Source organism: Bos indicus x Bos taurus, chromosome 23 (genome assembly GCF_003369695.1).
Source record: "Bos indicus x Bos taurus breed Angus x Brahman F1 hybrid chromosome 23, Bos_hybrid_MaternalHap_v2.0, whole genome shotgun sequence".
Lineage (NCBI taxonomy): Eukaryota > Metazoa > Chordata > Mammalia > Artiodactyla > Bovidae > Bos > Bos indicus x Bos taurus.
The window spans coordinates 34200424-34220674 of NC_040098.1; the positions used below are offsets into that span (position 1 = coordinate 34200424).

The 20251-nt window shown below is 44.2% G+C and overlaps 1 protein-coding gene across 5 annotated transcripts in view; it reads left to right on the forward strand.

Annotated features, from left to right (window-relative positions):
• Nucleotides 1–16837, forward strand: part of KIAA0319 (KIAA0319 ortholog) — a 76219-nt gene extending 59382 nt beyond the window's left edge. For 4 of the 5 annotated variants that reach the window (XM_027524397.1, XM_027524398.1, XM_027524399.1 and 1 more), the window contains 8 exons: nt 501–652; nt 2837–2975; nt 3666–3825; nt 5830–5972; nt 8577–8699; nt 9878–9968; nt 13358–13449; nt 13736–16837. In XM_027524397.1, coding sequence (XP_027380198.1) covers nt 501–652; nt 2837–2975; nt 3666–3825; nt 5830–5972; nt 8577–8699; nt 9878–9968; nt 13358–13449; nt 13736–13914 — 1079 coding nt within the window. In that variant the 3' untranslated portion in view covers nt 13915–16837. Of the gene's footprint in view, nt 1–500; nt 653–2836; nt 2976–3665; nt 3826–5829; nt 5973–8576; nt 8700–9877; nt 9969–13357; nt 13450–13735 lie in introns of those variants that run through there. The other variant, XM_027524401.1, reaches the window with a different exon arrangement.
• Nucleotides 16838–20251: the final 3414 nt, after the last annotated feature.

Here is a 20251-nt window from a genome sequence, read left to right on the forward strand (position 1 = left end):
TATCAGAAATGGCTTTACATTGTTCCTTATATTTGATACCCAGTCAGAACAATGAGGTCAAATTATTTCTGACTCAAGTTCTTTATTGTATTTACACAATCAAAATTTGGCATGACTAGAAACATAAATATTTCTGTGGCCAGATAGTATGGACCAGTATAGAATTATCCAGAGCATATTTTAAACCAAAATGTTTTCCTTTTCCAGATCCCAAATGTAAATAAGATCATGGTTTCCCTTTTCAAAAAGGGAAAAACTGTAATGATGATAGAAAACTGTCCAACATATTGGCTTCCAAATTATAAGTAGCTGAGTGCAAAGGGATCTTAAAGAAAGTCTTTAGTTTATCTTATGGGTATTTTGGGCAAGAGATGATGCTTTCTGGATATTTTAAATCTACTTATCTGCAAGATGGAATAGTCATGGATATTTTATGACACACTTATCACAAGTATTTTAAATCAATTTCTTTGCTTTCATTTCTGCTGTATTTGACTTAGAAAATAATAGTCCTCCCAGAGCCCAGGCTGGTGGCAGACATGTTCTTGTGCTTCCCAATAACTCCATTACTTTGGATGGTTCAAGGTCTACTGATGACCAAGGAATTGTGTCCTATCTGTGGATCCGGGACGGCCAGAGTCCAGCAGCTGGAGTGAGTACTTGAAGAGAATTGCCCCTGGACCAGTAATCATTACGTCTATGTTAGTTTGCTAGGGCTGCATAGCAAAATACCACAGGAGGGGCAGCTTCAACAACAAATATTTATATTCTCCCAGTTTTGGAGACTGGAAGGTCCAAGATCAAGGTGGTAGATGACTGGTTCCAACTGCCTTCTTGTTGTGTCTTCACATGGGAGCAGGGCTGGAGAAGGAGAGGAAGGAGGGGAGAGAGAGGAGAGAGACAGGGCTCTCGGGTGTCTCTTCTTACAAGGACACTAATCCTATGGATCAGGACCCCACCTTTATGACCTCAGTTCAGTGCAGTCACTCAGTTGTGTCCGACTCTTCACAACCCCATGGACTGCAGCACACCAAGCTTCCCTGTCCATCACCAACTCCTGGAGCTTGCTCAAACTCATGTCCATCGAGTCAGTGATGCTATCCAACCATCTCATCCCTTGTCTTCCCCATTTCCTCCTTATGACCTCATTTAACCTTAATTACCTCATAATAGACCTTATCTCAAATAGAGTCACATTGGTTAGGACTTCAACCTTTGAGGGGACACAGTTAACTCCATTTCTGTGTCTCTTATGATCTCATCTCCCTTTCCATGCCCCCCTAAGATGTTTATGATTCTAGGTTTCCTCTGACGGCTGAGTGCAGGAAGCTGCTATTCAATTTAAATAAATTTGAAGTCCTTTCTGACTTTTTCCCCACCCAGACTTTGATAGAGTTAGAAACCGTAGCCTGGAATCTTCTCACGGGACTCATTCTGCTCCTCAGCTTTCCTATTATTCCTGTTTTGATCCATGTGGATTCTTTCCTTTTCCTCAGTATTGTACCAGATAGATCACTAGACCCAGGATTGCCATTCCCATTGCATAAGTACAGAAAATCAGATGCAGAGATGGAAAGTGACTTGGCCAAAGTTGATTAACTCATCTTTAACCAACCAGATAGGCTTAGGTTTTTCATTCCTAGCAGGCATTTCTCCACATTACCCTGCCTTTTTGGCTATAAATGTAGGTACATCTTCTATTCCTGCTGTTGCTAAGAAGTTGAAAGATGAAAATTTACTCTTGGAGATGTACCAAGGGAGTGGTCCCGGGGAAAGAACTGAAAGTGCTTTATAATTTCCAAAGTAACTCTGGAATGAATACTGTTCAGCCAGATGGTGGATTGGCTTCTAAGTGTAATTATAACAGCTCCCTGATCAGAGCACTTGTTACCGTTGGTTACACCCTCTTCTGCTAGCAAGTTCAGGGCAGGGGTCTAGGAGATCCTTCTCAGACGTTTTCAGCAGAGATGTCTCTACTGAGGCTCTTGGGTCATTAGAGAAGGTGAACATGATGCACCACGAGGAATCCTACGCACTGCAAAGCTGTCTTTGAAAATAAGACCCAGAAAACTCTTCAGAGAGAGTGCTTCAAACTCCAGGTCTTTGCCCTAATTTCAGGAGTTTCTGCCTTTGCTGGGTAGAATTTGGTCATTCCTAGAGCCCTTGGGAGGAGAAGGCAATGGCACCCCACTCCAATACTCTTGCCTGACAAATCCCATGGACAGAGGAGCCTGGTAGGCTGCAGTCCATGGGGTTGCTAAGAGTCGGGCACAACTGAGCAACTTCACTTTCACTTTTCACTTTCATGCATTGGAGAAGAAATGGCAACCCACTCCAGTGTTCTTGCCTGGAGAATCCTGAGGATGGGGGAGCCTGGTGGGCTGCCGTCTATGCGATCGCGCAGAGTCGGACACGACTGAAGTGACTTAGCAGCAGCAGCAGCAGAGCCCTTGGGAAGCTCCTGTAACCAAGTCCTGTCTGAGTCTTGTGTCTGCTGGTGCTTTAAAAGTGAAAGAGGGACTTTCCTGGTGGTCCGGTGGTTAAGACTCTCTTCTTCCAAAGCAAGGGACATTGAGTTCCATCCCTAGTTGGGGAACTAAGATCCTACATGCTCTGAGGTGTGACCAAAATATAAAAATTTTTAGAAACGCATAAAAATAGCAGTGGAAGAGACACCGAGGATTACCCAGACCTTCACTAACCTCCCCTCCCCACTTCCTCCTCGGCCTGTCCCTTAGAATCATGCATGTGTGACAAAGATGAGAGACTGAGGTTTGGGGTCCGCGGAGGCCCGGGTTGGGAGCTGAGTACGGACTGTGAACGTGTTATTTCTCAGGATGTCATCGACGGCTCTGACCACAGCTCGGCCCTGCAGCTCACCAACCTGGTGGAGGGCATCTACACTTTCCGCCTGCGAGTTGCTGATGGTCAGGGGGCCTCAGACACGGACACCGCCACAGTGGAAGTGCGGCCAGGTGCGCGTTGGGCTTCTGGGCCTGCGTTTGTGGGGCTGGCCTGTGAGCTGGGGTCAGAGGAGGGGGGGTCTGCCTTTGGGGCTCTTTACAGGTAGCAATGGAACCCAGTGTGGGAGGCCAAGCCCACCTGTGGTTTTCTCTACACGTGGTCATCTATCCCCCAACAGATCCAGCCTCTGAACTCTTGGGGAGAACTGGGCCTGACAGCAAGACTGCTTGGTCACTTTGGTTTTCCTACCAGAAGACAAAGAGGTCTTTCAAAGACAAAAGACCTCGTGAGGTGGACATGAGCGCTTCACTCCTGGGAGCGCCAGGAGGGTAGCTCCAGTGAGGTGGCCACACCAAGCTCTGGCATGAACAGCCCTCAGGGACTGAGTTCTCTTTCTGGGTCAGGGTAGGTGTGTGAGGTCCCAGAATGTTAAGTGAGCTCCAAGGCTGACTAAGCATACCTGTCTATCATCTGGAGAAAAATTAGTAGACAGCGAGCTGATATAAAACAGGGAAGAAGTCCTCACAGACAGTGGCCTCTGTGGCTTTTGGGAGAATTGACCTGAGCCGTAGAACCCAAGTGTAGAACCCAACACAGGGGTCACTTAAAGCTCTGTGACTCTTGTGCAGGCCTTGCGCCTCCTGTTATCAAGCCTGGGGTTTTCAAGTGGAAACAAAGCCTGTGTCTTCTCGTTTCCCCAGACCCGAAGAAGGGCGGCCTGGTGGAGCTGATCCTGCAGGTCGGCGTTGGGCAGCTGACGGAGCAGCACAAGGACACCCTCGTGAGGCAGCTGGCGGCGCTGCTGAACGTGCTGGACTCAGACATCAGGGTTCAGAAGATTCAGGCCCACTCAGACCTCAGGTAGGAGGCGCACAGTCCAGCCTGATGGTGTTGGTCTCCTCTCTCATTCTGTGTCTTTCCACACAACGTTTATCCCATTTGTATTCTTTTTTTTTTTTCCTCAAAGGGCAGCAGCAAGGGCATGATTATAGAGGTCCTTCCCGCAAGGCTCAGTAAATGTTTGCTGATTGAGAATGTTCTGACTGAAGGAGTTAGGGACCATCAGAGGGAGCTGGGTTTTAGTTCTGGTATCAACAGAGGGCATGCAAATGGTCTGGGGCATGCCCAGGGCATGTTTCATAGCCAGATTCCATTCGTGCCTCATGTTCATGGGGCTGAGACTTCTCCCACTCTAAGAGGACCTTGGATTTACACTTCCCTCATAGCTCAGTTGGTAAATCATCTGCCTGCAATGCAGGAGACCTGGGCTCGATTCCTGGGTCACGAAGATCCCCTGGAGAAGTAAATGGCAACCCACTCCAATATTCTTGCCTGGAGAATCCCACGGACAGAGGAGCCTGGCAGGCTACAGTTCATGGGGTCCCAGAGTTGGACTCGACTTAGTGACTAAACCACCAACCACCTCCTGAGGGTCTGTAAGGTTCAACCTCTGCATTGATTTCTTATAGGATTTATAATTTTAATTGAATTTTTAAAAAACCTTTATACACCCAATTTGTGGTATGATTTTTATGGCAACATTTGGAGAGTAATATAGATTTGAATAGAAATTTCTCCAAAGATGATATACAAGTGGCTAATGAACACATGAAAAGAGGTTGAGCATCATTAGTTAGTAGGGAAATGCAAATCAGAATCACGTGGAGATACCACTTCATACCCACCAGGATGGCTTTAATCCAGAAGAGACTGTAACAAATGTTGGCAAGTATATAGAGAAATTGGAACACCCATATGTTGCCAGTAGGAATGTGAAATGATGCAACCACTGAGGGAAACACTTTCACAGTTTTTCAAAATGCTAAACATAGAATTACCATACGACTCAGTAATTCCACTCCTAGATATATACGCACGAGAAAGGATACACGTATATCCTTACAAAATCCAGGATGTGGACATTGACAGTGGTGCTATTCATATGGCCCCAAAGTAGATACAGTCCAAATGTCATCGACTGATAAGTGGATAAAAGATACCTATTCATACAGTGGAATAATAGTTGGCATTTCAAAGGAGGGGGATATACATGCTACAACTTGGGTGAACTGTGAACACATTATACAAAGTGGAAGAAGCCAGGCACAAAATGCCTCATGCATATTCCATGTATATCAAAAGTCCAGAATAATCGAATCCACAGAGACTGAAAATAGATGAGTAGTTGGCAGGAGCTGGAGTCCTGGGAATGGTTGCTGATGAGTGTGGAGTCTCTGTGATGATGGAAACGTTCTGGAAACGCACAACTTTGTGAATACGCTAAAGGACACTGAGACACACGCTTACTTTAGAACAGTGACTCTTATCATAAGTATATCATGTCTCAGCGAAAAGGTAAAAATGAAGATGCATCTGAAGGTTCTCATGCTGTGTGTGGTTGTGTCTGTCTGTACACATTGCTCTGGGGCCCCCAGGTACCTGCCAAAGCAGGAGATGTAAGAGATGCAGGTTCGATCCCTGGGTCAGGAAGATGCCCTGGAAGAGGGCATGGCAACCCACTCCAGTATTCTTGCCAGGAGAATCCCCATGGACAGAGGAGCCTGGTGGGCTACAGTTCACGGGGTAATAGAGTCAGACATGACTGAGTGACTTAGCATGCATGCAGTCACACATTGCTCCGTTTATCTGAAGATCTTCCCCTCATCAGTTGAATTCTGGGACCAAAGAGCCTTTATTTGTGACGAGAAGCCGATCAACTCCTTGGCCCCCAGGATACACCCGTGTCCTTGCCAGGCCATGGAGCTGTGGCCGTCTGCCTTCTCAGCAGGTCCCATGGCTGGAGTGGATATGTCACGCCGGTCACTGGCTAACCATGTGGCTGGCCCCTCTCTGTCTCCTCTGCAGCACCGTGATTGTGTTTTATGTACAGACTGGGCCACCTTTCAAGGTCCTCAAAGCTGCCGAAGTGGCCCGAAATCTACACAGGCGGCTCTCAAAGGAAAAGGCTGATTTCTTGCTTTTCAAAGTCTTGAGGATTGACACAGCAGGTATGCCCCCTATCAGAAATATCTTTATTTTTAGAGGTCAAGTAATATAAATATATAATTGTTGTATATTCAGAATTGGATTCCACTGGACTAGACATAAAGCTTCCCAGGTGGCTCAGTGGTAAAGAATCTGCCTGGAATCCAGGAGACCTGTGTTCAATCCCTGGGTTGAGAAGACCCCCCTGGAGAAGGAAATGGCTACCCACTCTAGTATTCTTGCCTGGAGAATCCCATGGACAGAGGAGCCTGATGGGCTACAGTCCATGGGGTCCCAGAGTCGGAAACGACTGAGTGACTAACACTAAATACTATGCAGTAGACATGCCATCCAATTAAACGCAATGGTAATATCACAGAAACATAAGTACCTAACCAGATTAAAGGAAAAGATTTATTGGAGGAGGTGAAATATGATTTGGTTCCAATATGGCAGGACTATAGCAGGTCTCATAGTCTTTTTTGAATTAATTGGAAATAAAGTTCAGGATTTAATTATCTTTCTAATTTCTCCATGTCAACTCCTATGGGAATATTCTAAAAGAATCAGATTTGCTAACCAGGGCTTCATTTTGCTGGCACAGAAAGAAAACATGTGGACAGCTTCACTTTAGCATTCAGGGATTTGTTTTGCATTTACTTCTTAAGTTGGTTTCTGCAACATACATTTGCCAACTGTGCTTTCTCTTTGAGGGAACCTGAAGAGAAACAAGTCATGGTTCGTTTTTAAAACTATAGTCTCACACCCTGGTCATTGTTGGAAATTTCAGACTTAAACAGTCAGAATGTTGTTAAAGACAGATAAGTATTAATAGCTGGAAAATTGATTGACCTGGGACACTGTGGCTTAGGTTGTGAATAGATGTTATGTAGATTATTGGGAATTTTGTTATTCTTAAGTTGCTAAGTCATGTCCAACTCTTTGCGACCCCATGGACTATAGCCCTCCAGGCTCTTGTCCGTGGGATTTCCCAGGCTATAATACTGAAGTAGGCTGCCATTTCTTTCTCCAGTGGATCTTCCTGACCCAGAGATTGAACTGGTGTCTCCTGCATTGCAGGTGGATTCTTCACTGTTGAGCCATTAGGAAAAGTAAAAGTGTTAGTCATGCAGTCATGTCTGACTTTTTGGGATCCCATGGACTATAGCCTGCCAAGATCCTCTGTCCATGGGATTCTCCAGGTAAGAATACTGGAATGGGTAGTCATTCCCTTCTCTAAGGCATCTTCCCAACCCAGAAATCAAACCCAGGTCTCCTGCATTGCAGGTTGATCCTTTACCATCCAAGTCACCAGGGAAGCCCGTTGGAAATTTAAGATAGCTTATAGTGCCTTCCAGTGGGACCTCTTTTCCTAACCACTTGCTTGCCGCCTCTTCCTGGTACCAAATCCATTCACGTGTGTGGATAGAAATGTAGTCTTTATCCCAGGTCTCTGTCCCCACCTTCCGAGGGACATGAATACCTTATTATGTTAAAAGGATCATTTCAGTAGACACTAGGGACTGTGATAATATTTGATAGTAAAATTTAATTTGTCTCAGATGTGTCTCTAACCACAGTTGACTTTATTTGTAATGTGGAGTAAATTATTTTTAAGAACTTTTTTCTTGATACAAAAGTAATCTTTGTTTATTGGAGGAAATTTGGAATACACAAGACGACAAAAAACTAGAATAATCCTAGTATAACCCTCTAGATTCTACAGTCTAGAATTCCCACCATTCAAAGATAACTTTTGTTAATAATTTGATGTTTTTCCTTCTAGTTCCCCCATCTCTAGACACATATAATGCAATCAGGATAATTTGATACATATTTTTAAATCTGCTTTTTTAGCTTCAAACCATATTACGATCATTTTCTCAAATCTTTTAGAATTTATCCCTCAGTAAGATATTCGTGGTCACATAGTGAACACTCCATCCTGGATATGTTCCACAGTTTATACAACTAATTCTCCACTCGCAGACTGTCAGGTTGATTTTTAAATAATGGTACGTTGTTTTAAGCCTTCAAGTTTGCAGTCATTTGTTACAGCAGCAATTGGAAACCAGTGAGGAGAGAGTATTCCCTGGTGGCTTAGACAGTAAAGAATCTGCCTGTAACACAGGAGACCTGAGTTCGATCCCTGGGTCAGGAAGATTCCCTGGAGAAGGAAATGGCAACCCATTCTAGTATTCTTGCCTGGAGAACCCCATGGATGGAGGCGCCTGATGGGCTACAGTCCATGGGGTCACAAAGAGTCAGACACGACTGAGCAACTGAGCACACACATACACAATGTAGATAAACCTTTGTGCACATCCCCAATCATTTTCACTGGATAAATCATTAGAATTTATCATTCTTGGGCCAGAGGGTGCTGCATTTCCGCTACGTGTTTAAGGCTTTTGCTTCATGGTGCCGGTGTTGACATGTTTCTGCCATTCACTTCCTGATAAGATTGTCAGTATGAGAGACCATCCCTGGACCACTGTCCATACAGTAAGAGGCACTTGACTCAACAAGGTGCCTCTCTTCAGGGTCTATGGAAGAAAAAGACACAGCTGAAGCCAGGGAGCCTCCTTTGCTCCATGATGACCTCTGCCTCACTCGCCTCCTTGCAGGATGCCTTCTGAAGTGTTCTGGCCATGGTCACTGTGACCCCATCACAAAGCGCTGTATTTGCTCCCAGCTGTGGATGGAGAACCTGATCCAGCGTTATATCTGGGATGGGGAAAGCAACTGTGGTGAGTCCTGGCATGGTGGGTGGCTCCAGGAGAGGAGGCTTCAGACAAATCATTCTGAACTGTCAGAAAGACCTGCCTGACTGTACAGATGTAAAGCCAAAGCCCATTGCACCAGCTCATGTGGTGATGGGTCAACATATTCCCACAATTCACCTTGGGGGTGTGTTTAAGGTTTTTCCTTAAAACTTCCTGCTGAGGAAATTCACCCCGGCAAAGCAGATGTTGCTAACCATTGCTGAGAAGGTCGCTTTGGGCTACATGGATCCCATGTCTGGACTGTACCTGCCTTGGCTTGAACTGGGTGTGACCTTCTGGTGAAGTGGCCCCTTGGTGTGGACCTGGCTGGAATCAGATGAGCAAGAAGGTTGACCCACTCACCAGGCTGTCTGCCCAAGCAGGCTCCAGACATTGGAGCCACCATCTCAGCCAGCGTCTGCCTGAGCCACTGCCTGTCTCATCTGAGGAGGAAACTGTGTTTTAATGCCAGTCTGTTTCTAAGAGTCATTTTGTCTTCTTGGGGATGCAGATGGACATAATTGGCAGAAAAATTATGATGAGCTCCCTGCCAAATTATGTTCCTGTTTCTATTTCTTAAAAATTTGAAAATAACCAGCCCTTGAATCATTATTCCAAGTAGTGTTGTAACGTTTAATGGAGTTAAACCCTGTGTCTTTGCTCCATTGGTTTCTCTCTCCCTGGGTTGTTGCAAAGCTTTTTACACTGGATTTTTGTAAGGATGTGGAAGAAGAGAAGTGAAGATGAAATCGTTTCTGAATGACTGTCAGGCTCTATGATAAGTACCTTCATGTCACAGGCAGCCATACAAATAAACACCTTATTTGCTTTATTGAAACCAGACCAGAACCAGTTTTGAAGTTCTGTGTTTCTAGAATGAATGTTTTGGTGTGCCTTACCTGGGTGTTTAAGAAACCTTCTTAATTGATGAGTTTATTTTTTTCAGTTTCTTCTGAACCAGTTGGACAAATGTAGGATGGTTTTAAGTTGTTCTTGGTTTGTTAGTATTTTACCAGGCCCTGCAGCCAGCCTGGTTAGGTGGTCACAACACCACGGATGGCCTTTGCTTGTAAGGATTCAGAAATATTCATTGAGAGTTATTGAAATAAAGCTGTTTTGCAAAGGGTATGTAACATGTCCTCTCTGGTCTTCCTGTTTTTCAGAGTGGAGCGTATTCTATGTGACAATATTGGCGCTCGCCCTCATTGTGCTAACAGGGGGGTTGACGTGGCTTTGCATCTGCTGCTGTAAGAGGTACCTGGCATGCTTATTTATTTCTTTGAAAATAAAGATGCAGCATTAAAGGTGATATGATAGGTTTAAGGGCTGTTGCTCGGGTTTGTGAAACTGCTCAACTTTTGACAATCCCTCTTTTTATGAAGAGAGACTCAAGTTTAAAACCACATGATAATACATTCTCCCCCACAGGGCTTACGTGCCTACTAGTTAAATGGAATAATACTAGAGGCAACTTTTTTTTCATTGCAGCTGTCATATTTTCTAGAACATTCAATGCTTCTGTATCAAATCTAATCCTCTTTTCTACCAGTCTCACGTCACACTCACTAGAACACTACCTAAGTGGCCTAATCCACTCTCAGTAGAGAAAGGAGTTCTAGAATATACTGATCCAAACGGTAGGTTTTCATTAGTTTACATCTGTGAAGCAACAAATCTACCTGAATTCTTTTTCCTAAATGCAAAACTTTAAGTGGCACCATCACCAAAGATGGACTGGAAGAAACACAAGCTGGAATCAAGATTGCCGGGAGAAATATCAATAACCTCAGATATGCAGATGACACCACCCTTATGGCAGAAAGTGAAGAGGAACTCAAAAGCCTCTTGATGAAAGTGAAAGTGGAGAGTGAAAAAGTTGGCTTAAAGCTCAACATTCAGAAAACAAAGATCATGGCATCCGGTCCCACCACTTCATGGGAAATAGATGGGGAAACAGTGGAAACAGTGTCAGACTTTATTTTTCTGGGCTCCAAAATCACTACAGATGGTGACTGCAGACATAAATTAAAAGACGCTTACTCCTTGGAAGGAAAGTTATGACCAACCTAGATAGCATATTCAAAAGCAGAGACATTACTTTGCCAACAAAGGTCCGTCTAGTCAAGGCTATGGTTTTTCCTGTGGTCATGGATGGATGTGAGAGTTGGACTGTGAAGAAGGCTGAGCGCCGAAGAATTGATGCTTTTAAACTGTGGTGTTGGAGAAGACTCTTGAGAGTCCCTTGGACTGCAGGGAGATCCAACCAGTCCATTCTGAAGGAGATCAGCCCTGGGATTTCTTTGGAAGGAATGATGCTGAAGCTGAAACTCCAGTACTTTGGCCACCTCATGCGAGGAGTTGATTCATTGGAAAAGACCCTGATGCTGGGAGGGATTGGGGGCAGGAGGAGAAGGGGACGACAGAGGATGAGATGGCTGGATGGCATCACTGACTCGATGGACGTGAGTCTCAGTGAACACCGGGAGTTGGTGATGGACAGGGAGGCCTGGCGTGCTGCGATTCATGGGGTTGCAAGGAGTCGGACAAGACTGAACGACTGATCTGATCTGATCACCAAAGAGAAGTTTTGCTTTAGGTTTTTCCTTCTTTTTTTTATTCCCATGAAGCTGATTGCTGAGGAGCCCCAGACTTACCTTATGATCCGAACCTTCCAGAACCCCATGCCCAACCCTCTGTGAGGACATTCATAAGAATAATGATTACTCAAGTCCTTAGAAGGCAGCATTGGGTCCACTTTCCTACATGGAACTCTATGAATGCTCTCCGAAGAAGATTTGATAAACAAAACATAATGGTATACCATAATAATAGTTATTTTTCAGAGATCACTTATCAATTTTTGTAGTTTTATTTGTGATTACTTTTCCAAAGGTAGGACCAGTGAACGAGTGCATAGGAAGAGGTACTTAGCAGCCTCTATCCCATTATATTTTCCCAGAACCATCTGGGATGAAGGTCACCCTGCTGTGCTTGGCTTTCCAAACTCTACAGCTTTGTGACATTTGTATCAAGTAGATGACAATGATGACAAGAGTGACTGAGCATTTATTAAGTGCTTGCCATTATAATGAATGCTTCTAAGTGCTTTCTGTGTGTTATCTTATGAGTTTTCCCATCAGTCATATGAGAGAGGAACTGTTCTTATTCCCATTTTACAGGTGGGAACATGGAGTCAAAGAGATGACAAAAAATGGCCTCACAGTTACCCAGCTAGTAAACTCAGAGTTGGAACCCCATGCTCTTAATCACCAAGTTCTCAGAATATTGCCTTTGTTTGTTCTCTACAAATCTTACCATAGTGTTGATGTATATTTTGAAATTATCCTCTAAAGCATAGGGTGAGGTCCATAGGATCAGCCTGCGTGTCTTGATGTGTTGTGAAAAAATGAAGGATTGAGTTATTGCTTATTCCTTTGGGAGAATTTATTATAATTTCTCTTGATTTTTTTTTCTGATTGCTAGTTATGTCATCTTGTCATTCTTGCATATTCGGACATCCCAGGGTGGTGTAGGTTCAGGGGGAAACTTGTTCATCCAGCTTTTTCTGAGGAAGGAATTCCTCATGGAGAAAAGCTTGCTGGGCCAACACACAGAGTTGCTGGAAAGGTCCCTGCACCTCAGCCTGAGGCTTAGGTGAGAGCCTGCAGTTAGGTGATAACAGCAGTGCTACTCTGACATGTGTTTCTTCAGGATGCATGGCGTAAATAAGAAAGAGACTCACAGACTTAGAGAACGGACTTATGTTTGTCTGGGGGAAGGATGAGGGGGAAGAGATCGTTAGGGGCTTTGGGATGGACAGGTACACACCGCTGTATTTAAAATGGATAACCAGCAAGGTCCTGCTGGACAGCACATGGAACTCTGTTCAGCGTTATATGGCAGCCTGGACAGGAGGGAAGTTTAGGAGAGAATGGATTCATGTATATGTATGTCTGAGTCCCTTCGCTGTTCACCCGAAACTATCACAAAATTGTTAATTGGTTGGGTCAGTGGTAAAGAATCCACCTACTAATGCAGGAGATGCAGATGCAGGCTCAATCCCTGGGTCAGGAAGATCCCCTGGAGAAGGAAATGGTAACCCACTCCAGTATTCTTGCCTGGAGAAATCCATGGACAGAGAAGCCTGGCCAGCTACAGTCCATGGGTCACAAAAGAGGCGGACATGACTTTGCAACTAAATAACAACAATATCAAATAAAAAGCTAAAAAAAAAAAAAAAAGGTACATGATGTATCTCAGACTCACCAAACCCAGATTGGGCTGTGACACACATCATTAATAAAGAAGATTGTTTGTGTGTTAGACACTCAGTCGTGTCCTCCGGGCTCCTCTGTCCATGGAATTCTCCAGGCAAGAATACTGGAGTGGGTTACTATTCTCTTGTCCAGGGGATCTTTCCAACTCAGGGCTCAAACTTGGGTCTCCCACATTGCAGACAGATTCTTTGCCATCTGAGCCACCAGGGAAGCCCCACATATCATTAATAAAAGATGCCAATTAATAAAATGTAATAGCATTCTAAAGGCAAAGCATTTCCTTTAGTGTCCTCCACGTGTTTTAAATCCTGGATCCCACCTATCTCTCTGAGAATCTGAGTTGACCTTTTTCTTTGTCTTTTTCAGACGGAAAAGGACTAAAATAAGGAAGAAAACAAAGTACACCATCCTGGACAACATGGACGACCAGGAAAGAATGGAGCTGAGGCCCAAATATGGTAAGTCTCCAAGACAGTTTCCCAGTGCCTTGCCAGTGTTTAATCCCGACGTCCAAGAGTCACCCTGTGAGAACGCAGCTGATGAGTGACAAAGCTTGGGCTCAAGCTCAGGAGTGATTCCACAGTCCCTGTTAACACCCGCAGGGAAACCCCAAGCACCTGCTGCCTCGTAAGTGATGGCTTTGTAGGTGCAGAGCGCAGGGCTCCGTGCTCGGGACCAGAATGATGGATGGCGGGGCGGGAGAATGCCGCTCCCCTCCAGAGGCGTCTGTCTGCTTCTCCCTAGGTATCAAGCACCGGAGCACAGAGCACAACTCCAGCCTGATGGTGTCCGAGTCCGAGTTTGACAGTGACCAGGATACAATCTTCAGCCGAGAGAGGATGGAGCGAGGGAATCCGAAGGTTTCCATGAACGGATCCATCAGAAACGGAGTTTCTTTCAGCTATTGCTCAAAGGACAGATAATGGAGCGATTGGTTGTGAAACAGAAGGACGTCTACAGGAATCCTTTAATCCCGCAGAGTTGGTGGGAGTTACAGACAAAACTCACTCTTGTTAGAATAGTGTGTTCCTGTCCTTTCACACTGGGTTGGAGGTGTGTCCCCATAGAAAAGACCTGTCTTCTTGGGGTTTTCCAGACACAGAACGAAAACAATGCTCTTTTCACTGAGATGCTTGTTAGTAGGAGTAAAGGTGGGGTAAGACGCTAACGTATATGCTTAAAAGAGCTCTGTGTTTTTGTAGCTAACACAGCGTTATATTCCTATGTTAAGAAAAAGGTGCATCTGTTTCTGTCTGCAGACACCTGGGGAAGGTGAGTTCAGTACAGATGCAGAGAGGACTGACTTCCTTAGGAGCAGTAATTGCCTTTAAAGGGGACTTTCCCAGCATGGTTTCTGTCATAGGAGCCTTGGAGCCTGGGGTCTGTGTGTATTAAGCTGATTTATCTGCGGTGCGGGTTGCCCTCTGTCCAGCCAGTTTCCTGTGCCGAAGAGACACACGTACAGGGCTGAGGTCTCCTGTTTTTGCTGCTTCGAGACGGCCAACCACCATTTCTGTGCTGTTTCTAGCGAGTAGCTCTAGGAAGTTTGAGAGCTCAGTAAGAATTGTATTCTGAGGACCAGAAGCAACAGAGAGGGAGGTGGGGTTTGCTGACTTGTGGGTTGAAAATCGAAGATAACATTTTAAAAGGTTTTACCTTTTCTTTCTCCAAGAAAAACAAACTATTGCTGAGGCCTCTCTCAGCTCCAGTTTACAGGAAACACAAGAAAAGTGATTAGTAATTCATTAGTGGTTTATCATGTGCAATAGGCCATGCGTTTGGACCTCCACCAATAGGAATAAAGACTCAGCAACTTTGTAATATACATGGTCAGGGATGTGGGCCCCGTGGATGCAGAAGTGGTAAGGGAGAGGGCTGAGTGTATTCCCAAACTCTGAAATACCACAAGTCTTAATGAGAATGGTATGCTTCTGATACTCAGCCCCTGTAGTTACTCTTCCTAATAACATGGCATAGATATCCACTTAATTTGTTTAAAACTATATTTATTCCACCATTTTCTACTAAATAGCTTGTTTTAAATGTATGAAAAAAATTAAAGCATCTCTAACCTCAAAGCCGCATCCTAGAGCAAGGAACTACAGTGAACTGTAGCCTGAGAACTCAGCTGGCTGCTGATCCTTTGCCATCCACCGTGGTCCTGAGGCTGATGGCCTGGGCGGTACCCTTGGCATTCTTTATGAAGAGATCAGCATGAGAGACGGGGCCCATCGCAGACAGAACCAGGGCTGTGGCATCAAGCATGACCACATTTAAGCAATATTCTGTTGCACAAGCTTTTGTCACAGGAGAGGGAAACCGGGATTGCTTTGCTATGATTTAAGTGGAGAAGCAAGACCATTAAATCATGAGGTTTAAATCATCAGGACAGGACAATAGAGAACACAGTTCCCGTGGGCCCCTGAAAAAAACGAAGCTTTCCGGTGCTGTTGTTCTCGCTGCTAATATGCATCCTCTTGAGACCGTCTTGTTTTTAATTATTCTGTTTTCTGGGAAATGGCAAAAGTAAAAAGCATACAGGTATGATTTTACTTTTAAGCATTTCTTTATATGTACGCTTTCTGTCTAGCCAGCCAGTTCAGTCCTATTGATGGTGTTAGAAGGAGAATGTGATGCTTTTTCCATAAATATTTAGCTTCATAAACTTAAAATCTGCCCTACCCAGTGGCCAGTTATATTATTTTCGTGCACAACTGGAAATTTCTGGCACAGAGGATGGCAGCCTAAATATGATGTCGGCAGAGTGCAGTGATGGAGGAGTGATCATGTGTTAAGTGCTATCTATGTACATAATACATGTATTTTACATACTCTACTGATCCTTATAATCAAGCTGGAAAGGTAGCTATTATTCTCATATTGAACATAATAAAGGCCCAGAGAGTTTAAGTAACTTGCTCATGGTCATGGCCAGTCAGTGGTGGATATAGGAATCGAATGCAGATTTTGTAAGCTGCAAGGTCCATACCTTCCACCCTCCTCACCTATACACAAAGGACTCCCATGCCCAGTTATTGGAGGGCAAATTCTGGTGGGTCTTTTGGAAGTTTGGTTCCTAGGACCAAGAATTCCCTCTGTGAAGGGAGCAGAAGGCAAAGGGGGAGAAGACTTCATCTTTTTTGCGGGATCATACCCGAGGCTGCCCCTCTGGGTGGCTGAGCACTGCTCTTGCCACTGCTCCCTTTCTGACCCTGTCTCCAGCCCAGCGGGTTTGATCCTTCTACCACCCATGGATCTTGAATCTGTGGTGGATCAAACATAAACATCACACCAGCGATCAGAAAGTGAGTCCTCTCCTGTTATCCCACTTCTCATCAGAGGAGCCAACCGTGAGGTGGAATGCAGCCAGCATTCCCCACTTGTGTGCTTTGCATTAAGGGTCTTGGGAAGATGAAGCTCTGCAGGAGCTTAGATGAGCAAAGCAGGGCCCAAGAATGTGGGAGAGGCCAGTGGCAGGGCTCACAAGATGACCAGACTATTAGTTGCTGGCTAAAAAAATCAATGGCAGAGCATTCAAACCCACAGTATTAAGAGGTCAAGCGTGTGTGTGACTAAGGAACTTGGTGAAAAAGACACAGTGACGTAAGGAGTAATACCATGTGGCATGCCAACACCACCTCCATTATGGGCAGAGAGAAGGGGCAGTACTGTTCTTTTCTGTGTGTGACCAAACCATCATGGACTTTGGCTGAAGTCTTGGTTTTCTTTACTTTTTTTTTTTTTGTTTTAATGTCTTTTCCCCATGTATTGACAAGGTATCATTTCTAATATAACACTATTAAATGTATGTGCTAATCTGAATAAAGGTGTCTGTATTCTCTGTAATGCCTCCATGCTGTTGTGTGGGTTGGGGTGATATTCATTCTTTATACCTCTGTGTAGAGGCATTTCCCAGAGAGGAGGGAGCAGACTGGCCCATGACCTGTTTTCGTGCAGCCAGTGAGTTAACAATGGGTGTTACATTTTTAAATGGGTGAAAAAAATCATACATTTCTGTGACGCTTGAAACTCACAAGGCAGATGGAATTCAGATGTCCGTTCAGTTCAGTCATTCAGTCATGTCCGACTCTTTGCGACCCCATGGACTGCAGCACGCCAGGCCTCCCTGTCCATCACCAACTCCTGGAGTTCACTCAAACTCATGTCCATTGAGTAGGTGATGCCATGCAACCATCTCATCCTCTGTCATCCCCTTCTCCTGCCTTCAGTCTTTCCCAGCATCAGGGTCTTCCCCAATGAGTCTGTTCTTTGCATCAAGTGGCCAAAGTATTGGAGTTTCAGCTTCAGCATCAGTCCTTCCAATGATGTCAGTGTCCCTAAATAAAGTCTTATTGGAACACAGACACATTCATTCATTCCTTTGTCCTACAAGAGTAGAGGTGAGTAGTTTCAACAGAGACTGTGTCCTAAGAATATAATGTAATGTAATATAATCTGACAGAACACTTGAACTCTTGCCCACTAACCCACTGGGACAGTGGTGTTGTCTGTGCTCTAAATTGTGGCCGCTCCTTCCTGGTTAGCTGATAAAATGGATGGATTATAGGTAGATTTACAGACCACCCATTTCCAAACCCACTTCCACTTACTTATAAATAACATACAAATAGAATATAGCCTTTCAATATTCACACCTAGCATGACCAATTTTTTTCCCCCAGATTTCCCACTAGTTTGATGAAAATGAAATGAAAACCACACTAGTTTGCATTTTAATTTGTTGCAAGCTAAGTCAGAGATAAAGAAACTGTAACAGGTGAAAATTTACTGCTAGAAATAGTAGGAAGAAGAAAATACACTTCCAAGTGAAGGCCTAGACTAAGCATGGAACAAACCCACAAATTCAGTGTAAAAAATAAACAGAAACATCAATAGAGTCAGGCGACCAGAAGAGGGCGCTTTCACGCACTGTGATGATAGCAGAGCCCTACAGGAGGAAGGCCTCTCTTTCCTGATAAGGACTCAGCCAATGAAAAGCCACGAACTCTTTAACCAGCCCAACTTCCGTTTCCTCCCTATAAAAGCATTTTTCTTCTGTTGAGGTGCAGGGACTTGACTTGATGCAGCTGGCCATGGTTGCAGATCTCAAGTTACGGTTAGTTCTCTGCTCGTCCTAACTAAAGTTTGTTTCAGGTCAACAAGAGGTAAGTGGATCATTTTTCCTGGTAAAGTAATTTTAAAAATCAAAAGCAGATTAAGAGAAACGCATGGAATAAATGGAATGATAAAGGGAGATGGGTATCCAGGAATGCTGTTCTTTTTTCCAAAGAATGCTATTTTTTCTTATTTTGTTCAAAGCCTACTGATGTAACTTGGATTCAGTGAGGCCTACGTGAAAATTTTGAAAATATAAACGAACACTGCATGAAAGTATAAGATATTCTGTCTAAATAATTAAGTGATTTTATCTGAATAGCAGGGTTTCAAAAAATGTCTTCCTCATACATTTCTGTAGCCAAAAAACCCAAGCTTTGAAAAAAGTACATAATGGATAACAGTGGCCTGTGTAGCAGAGAGACACTGGTGAACTTGAGAAAGCTGGAGGATCCTCCTTTCTTAGGCAGCCACACCTGCAAACCCAGGTAAATTCCAGTTTAATTCAGCAAGCATGTAATTAGCCCAAGCCATGGGACAGGCTTAGACTCAGTAAGCCTGTACTTAGTAACCTTAGACTCCATAGAGTCTAAGCTCCTACCGCTCTCCGTACATAGGCCAAAAATTGAGAGACGGGTTGTTGGGGCAAGAAATAATGATTTTATTCAGAAAGGCAGCAGTCTGCGAATATGGTGGGCTCATGCTCCAAAGAACTATCTTGCTTGAGTTAGAATTTAGCCTTCTTTTATACTAAAAGAGGAGAGAGTAAACTCAAACACTTCCTGGTTTCCATCAGCCTCTGTGAAAGGGTGTGTAGGTTTCTTCCTCCCTCCAGCCATTCACAGATGGGCCTGGTCAGGATATTTCCTCTGAGCTAAACAAAGGTATTTTAGCTTAATGCTTATTACCTGGGAAGCAGGGTTCTCAGAGATGAGCCATTACAAATAATTTAAGCTTAACTTGGTGCTTTAGTTGTGTCTGACTTTGTCTGACTCTTTTTCGACCCTCCAGACTGTAGCCCACCAGGCTTCTCCATCCATGGGATTTTCCAGACAAGAATACTGGAGTGAGTTGCCATTTTCTTTTCCAGGGGATCTTCCTGACCTAAGGGTTGAACACATGTCTCCTGCATTGACAGGCAAATTAAATTCTTTACCACTGAGCTACCAGGGAAGTCTGATTAACTTGTAATAGAATATAAGTTTCTTCGCTATTACAGTCCCTCCTGTAGGAATGTGTTAGGGTACCAAATTTCATAGGCTGGCTCCCTGCCCAAGAGATTCACAGATGAATCAAAGGAGCATTGTTCATACATGTAGCAGAGAAATAATTTTCCCTCTACCTTTCTGAGTTCTTGGCTGAGACCACTGCCATAAAAGATTAACAAGAGAAAAACAGATGTTGTAATAAACTTCTCATGTATATCTCAGAGAGAAGTGATAACTGAGAGTGGCTTAAAGCGTCAGTTTACATAGCATCTTCAATAAAGAACAATAAATCTCTGGAGAAATGACAGGATAGAGGAAAACAGTTGTAGGCTTTCAAGGGTGGAACCAAAGGCTAGTTAGTAAAATTTGTTATTTACAGGCTGATTGGGCCTGAAGTTGTCTCTGGGAATTAACCTTTGTCCCTTCCTCTTGATAGAAAGGGGGCACTTTTGTAAATTTGTATCCTGCTTTTGGGGCTTCCCCTGGGGCTCAGTGGTAAAGAATCCACCTGCAATGCAGGAGCCACAGATTCGATCCCTGCGTCAGGAAAATCCCCTGGAGGAGGGCATGGCAATCCACTCCACTATTCTTGCCTGGAGAATCCCATGGACAGAGGAGCCTGGCAGGCTGCAGTTCATTGCGTCGTAAAGAGTCGGACATGACTGAAGTGACTTAGCACTCATCCTGCTTTTAGGCAAATAGAGGGGTAACAGAAGACAGAGTGCTTTTCTTTTATCTGCTACTTAATTGTCTTCAGCTCACAAAAGTCCTTATGCCATAGTGGCACATTTTGGGGTAGCATGTCCTGAACTCCTACAGTCATATTTTGAGGGGGGCATACATATCCAAAGTGGTCTAATAATCTCCAAAGTAAACTCAAATGATGAACTGGCAAGAAAAATCCCACAAACCAGAAACCTTTACTTAAAACAGGAAA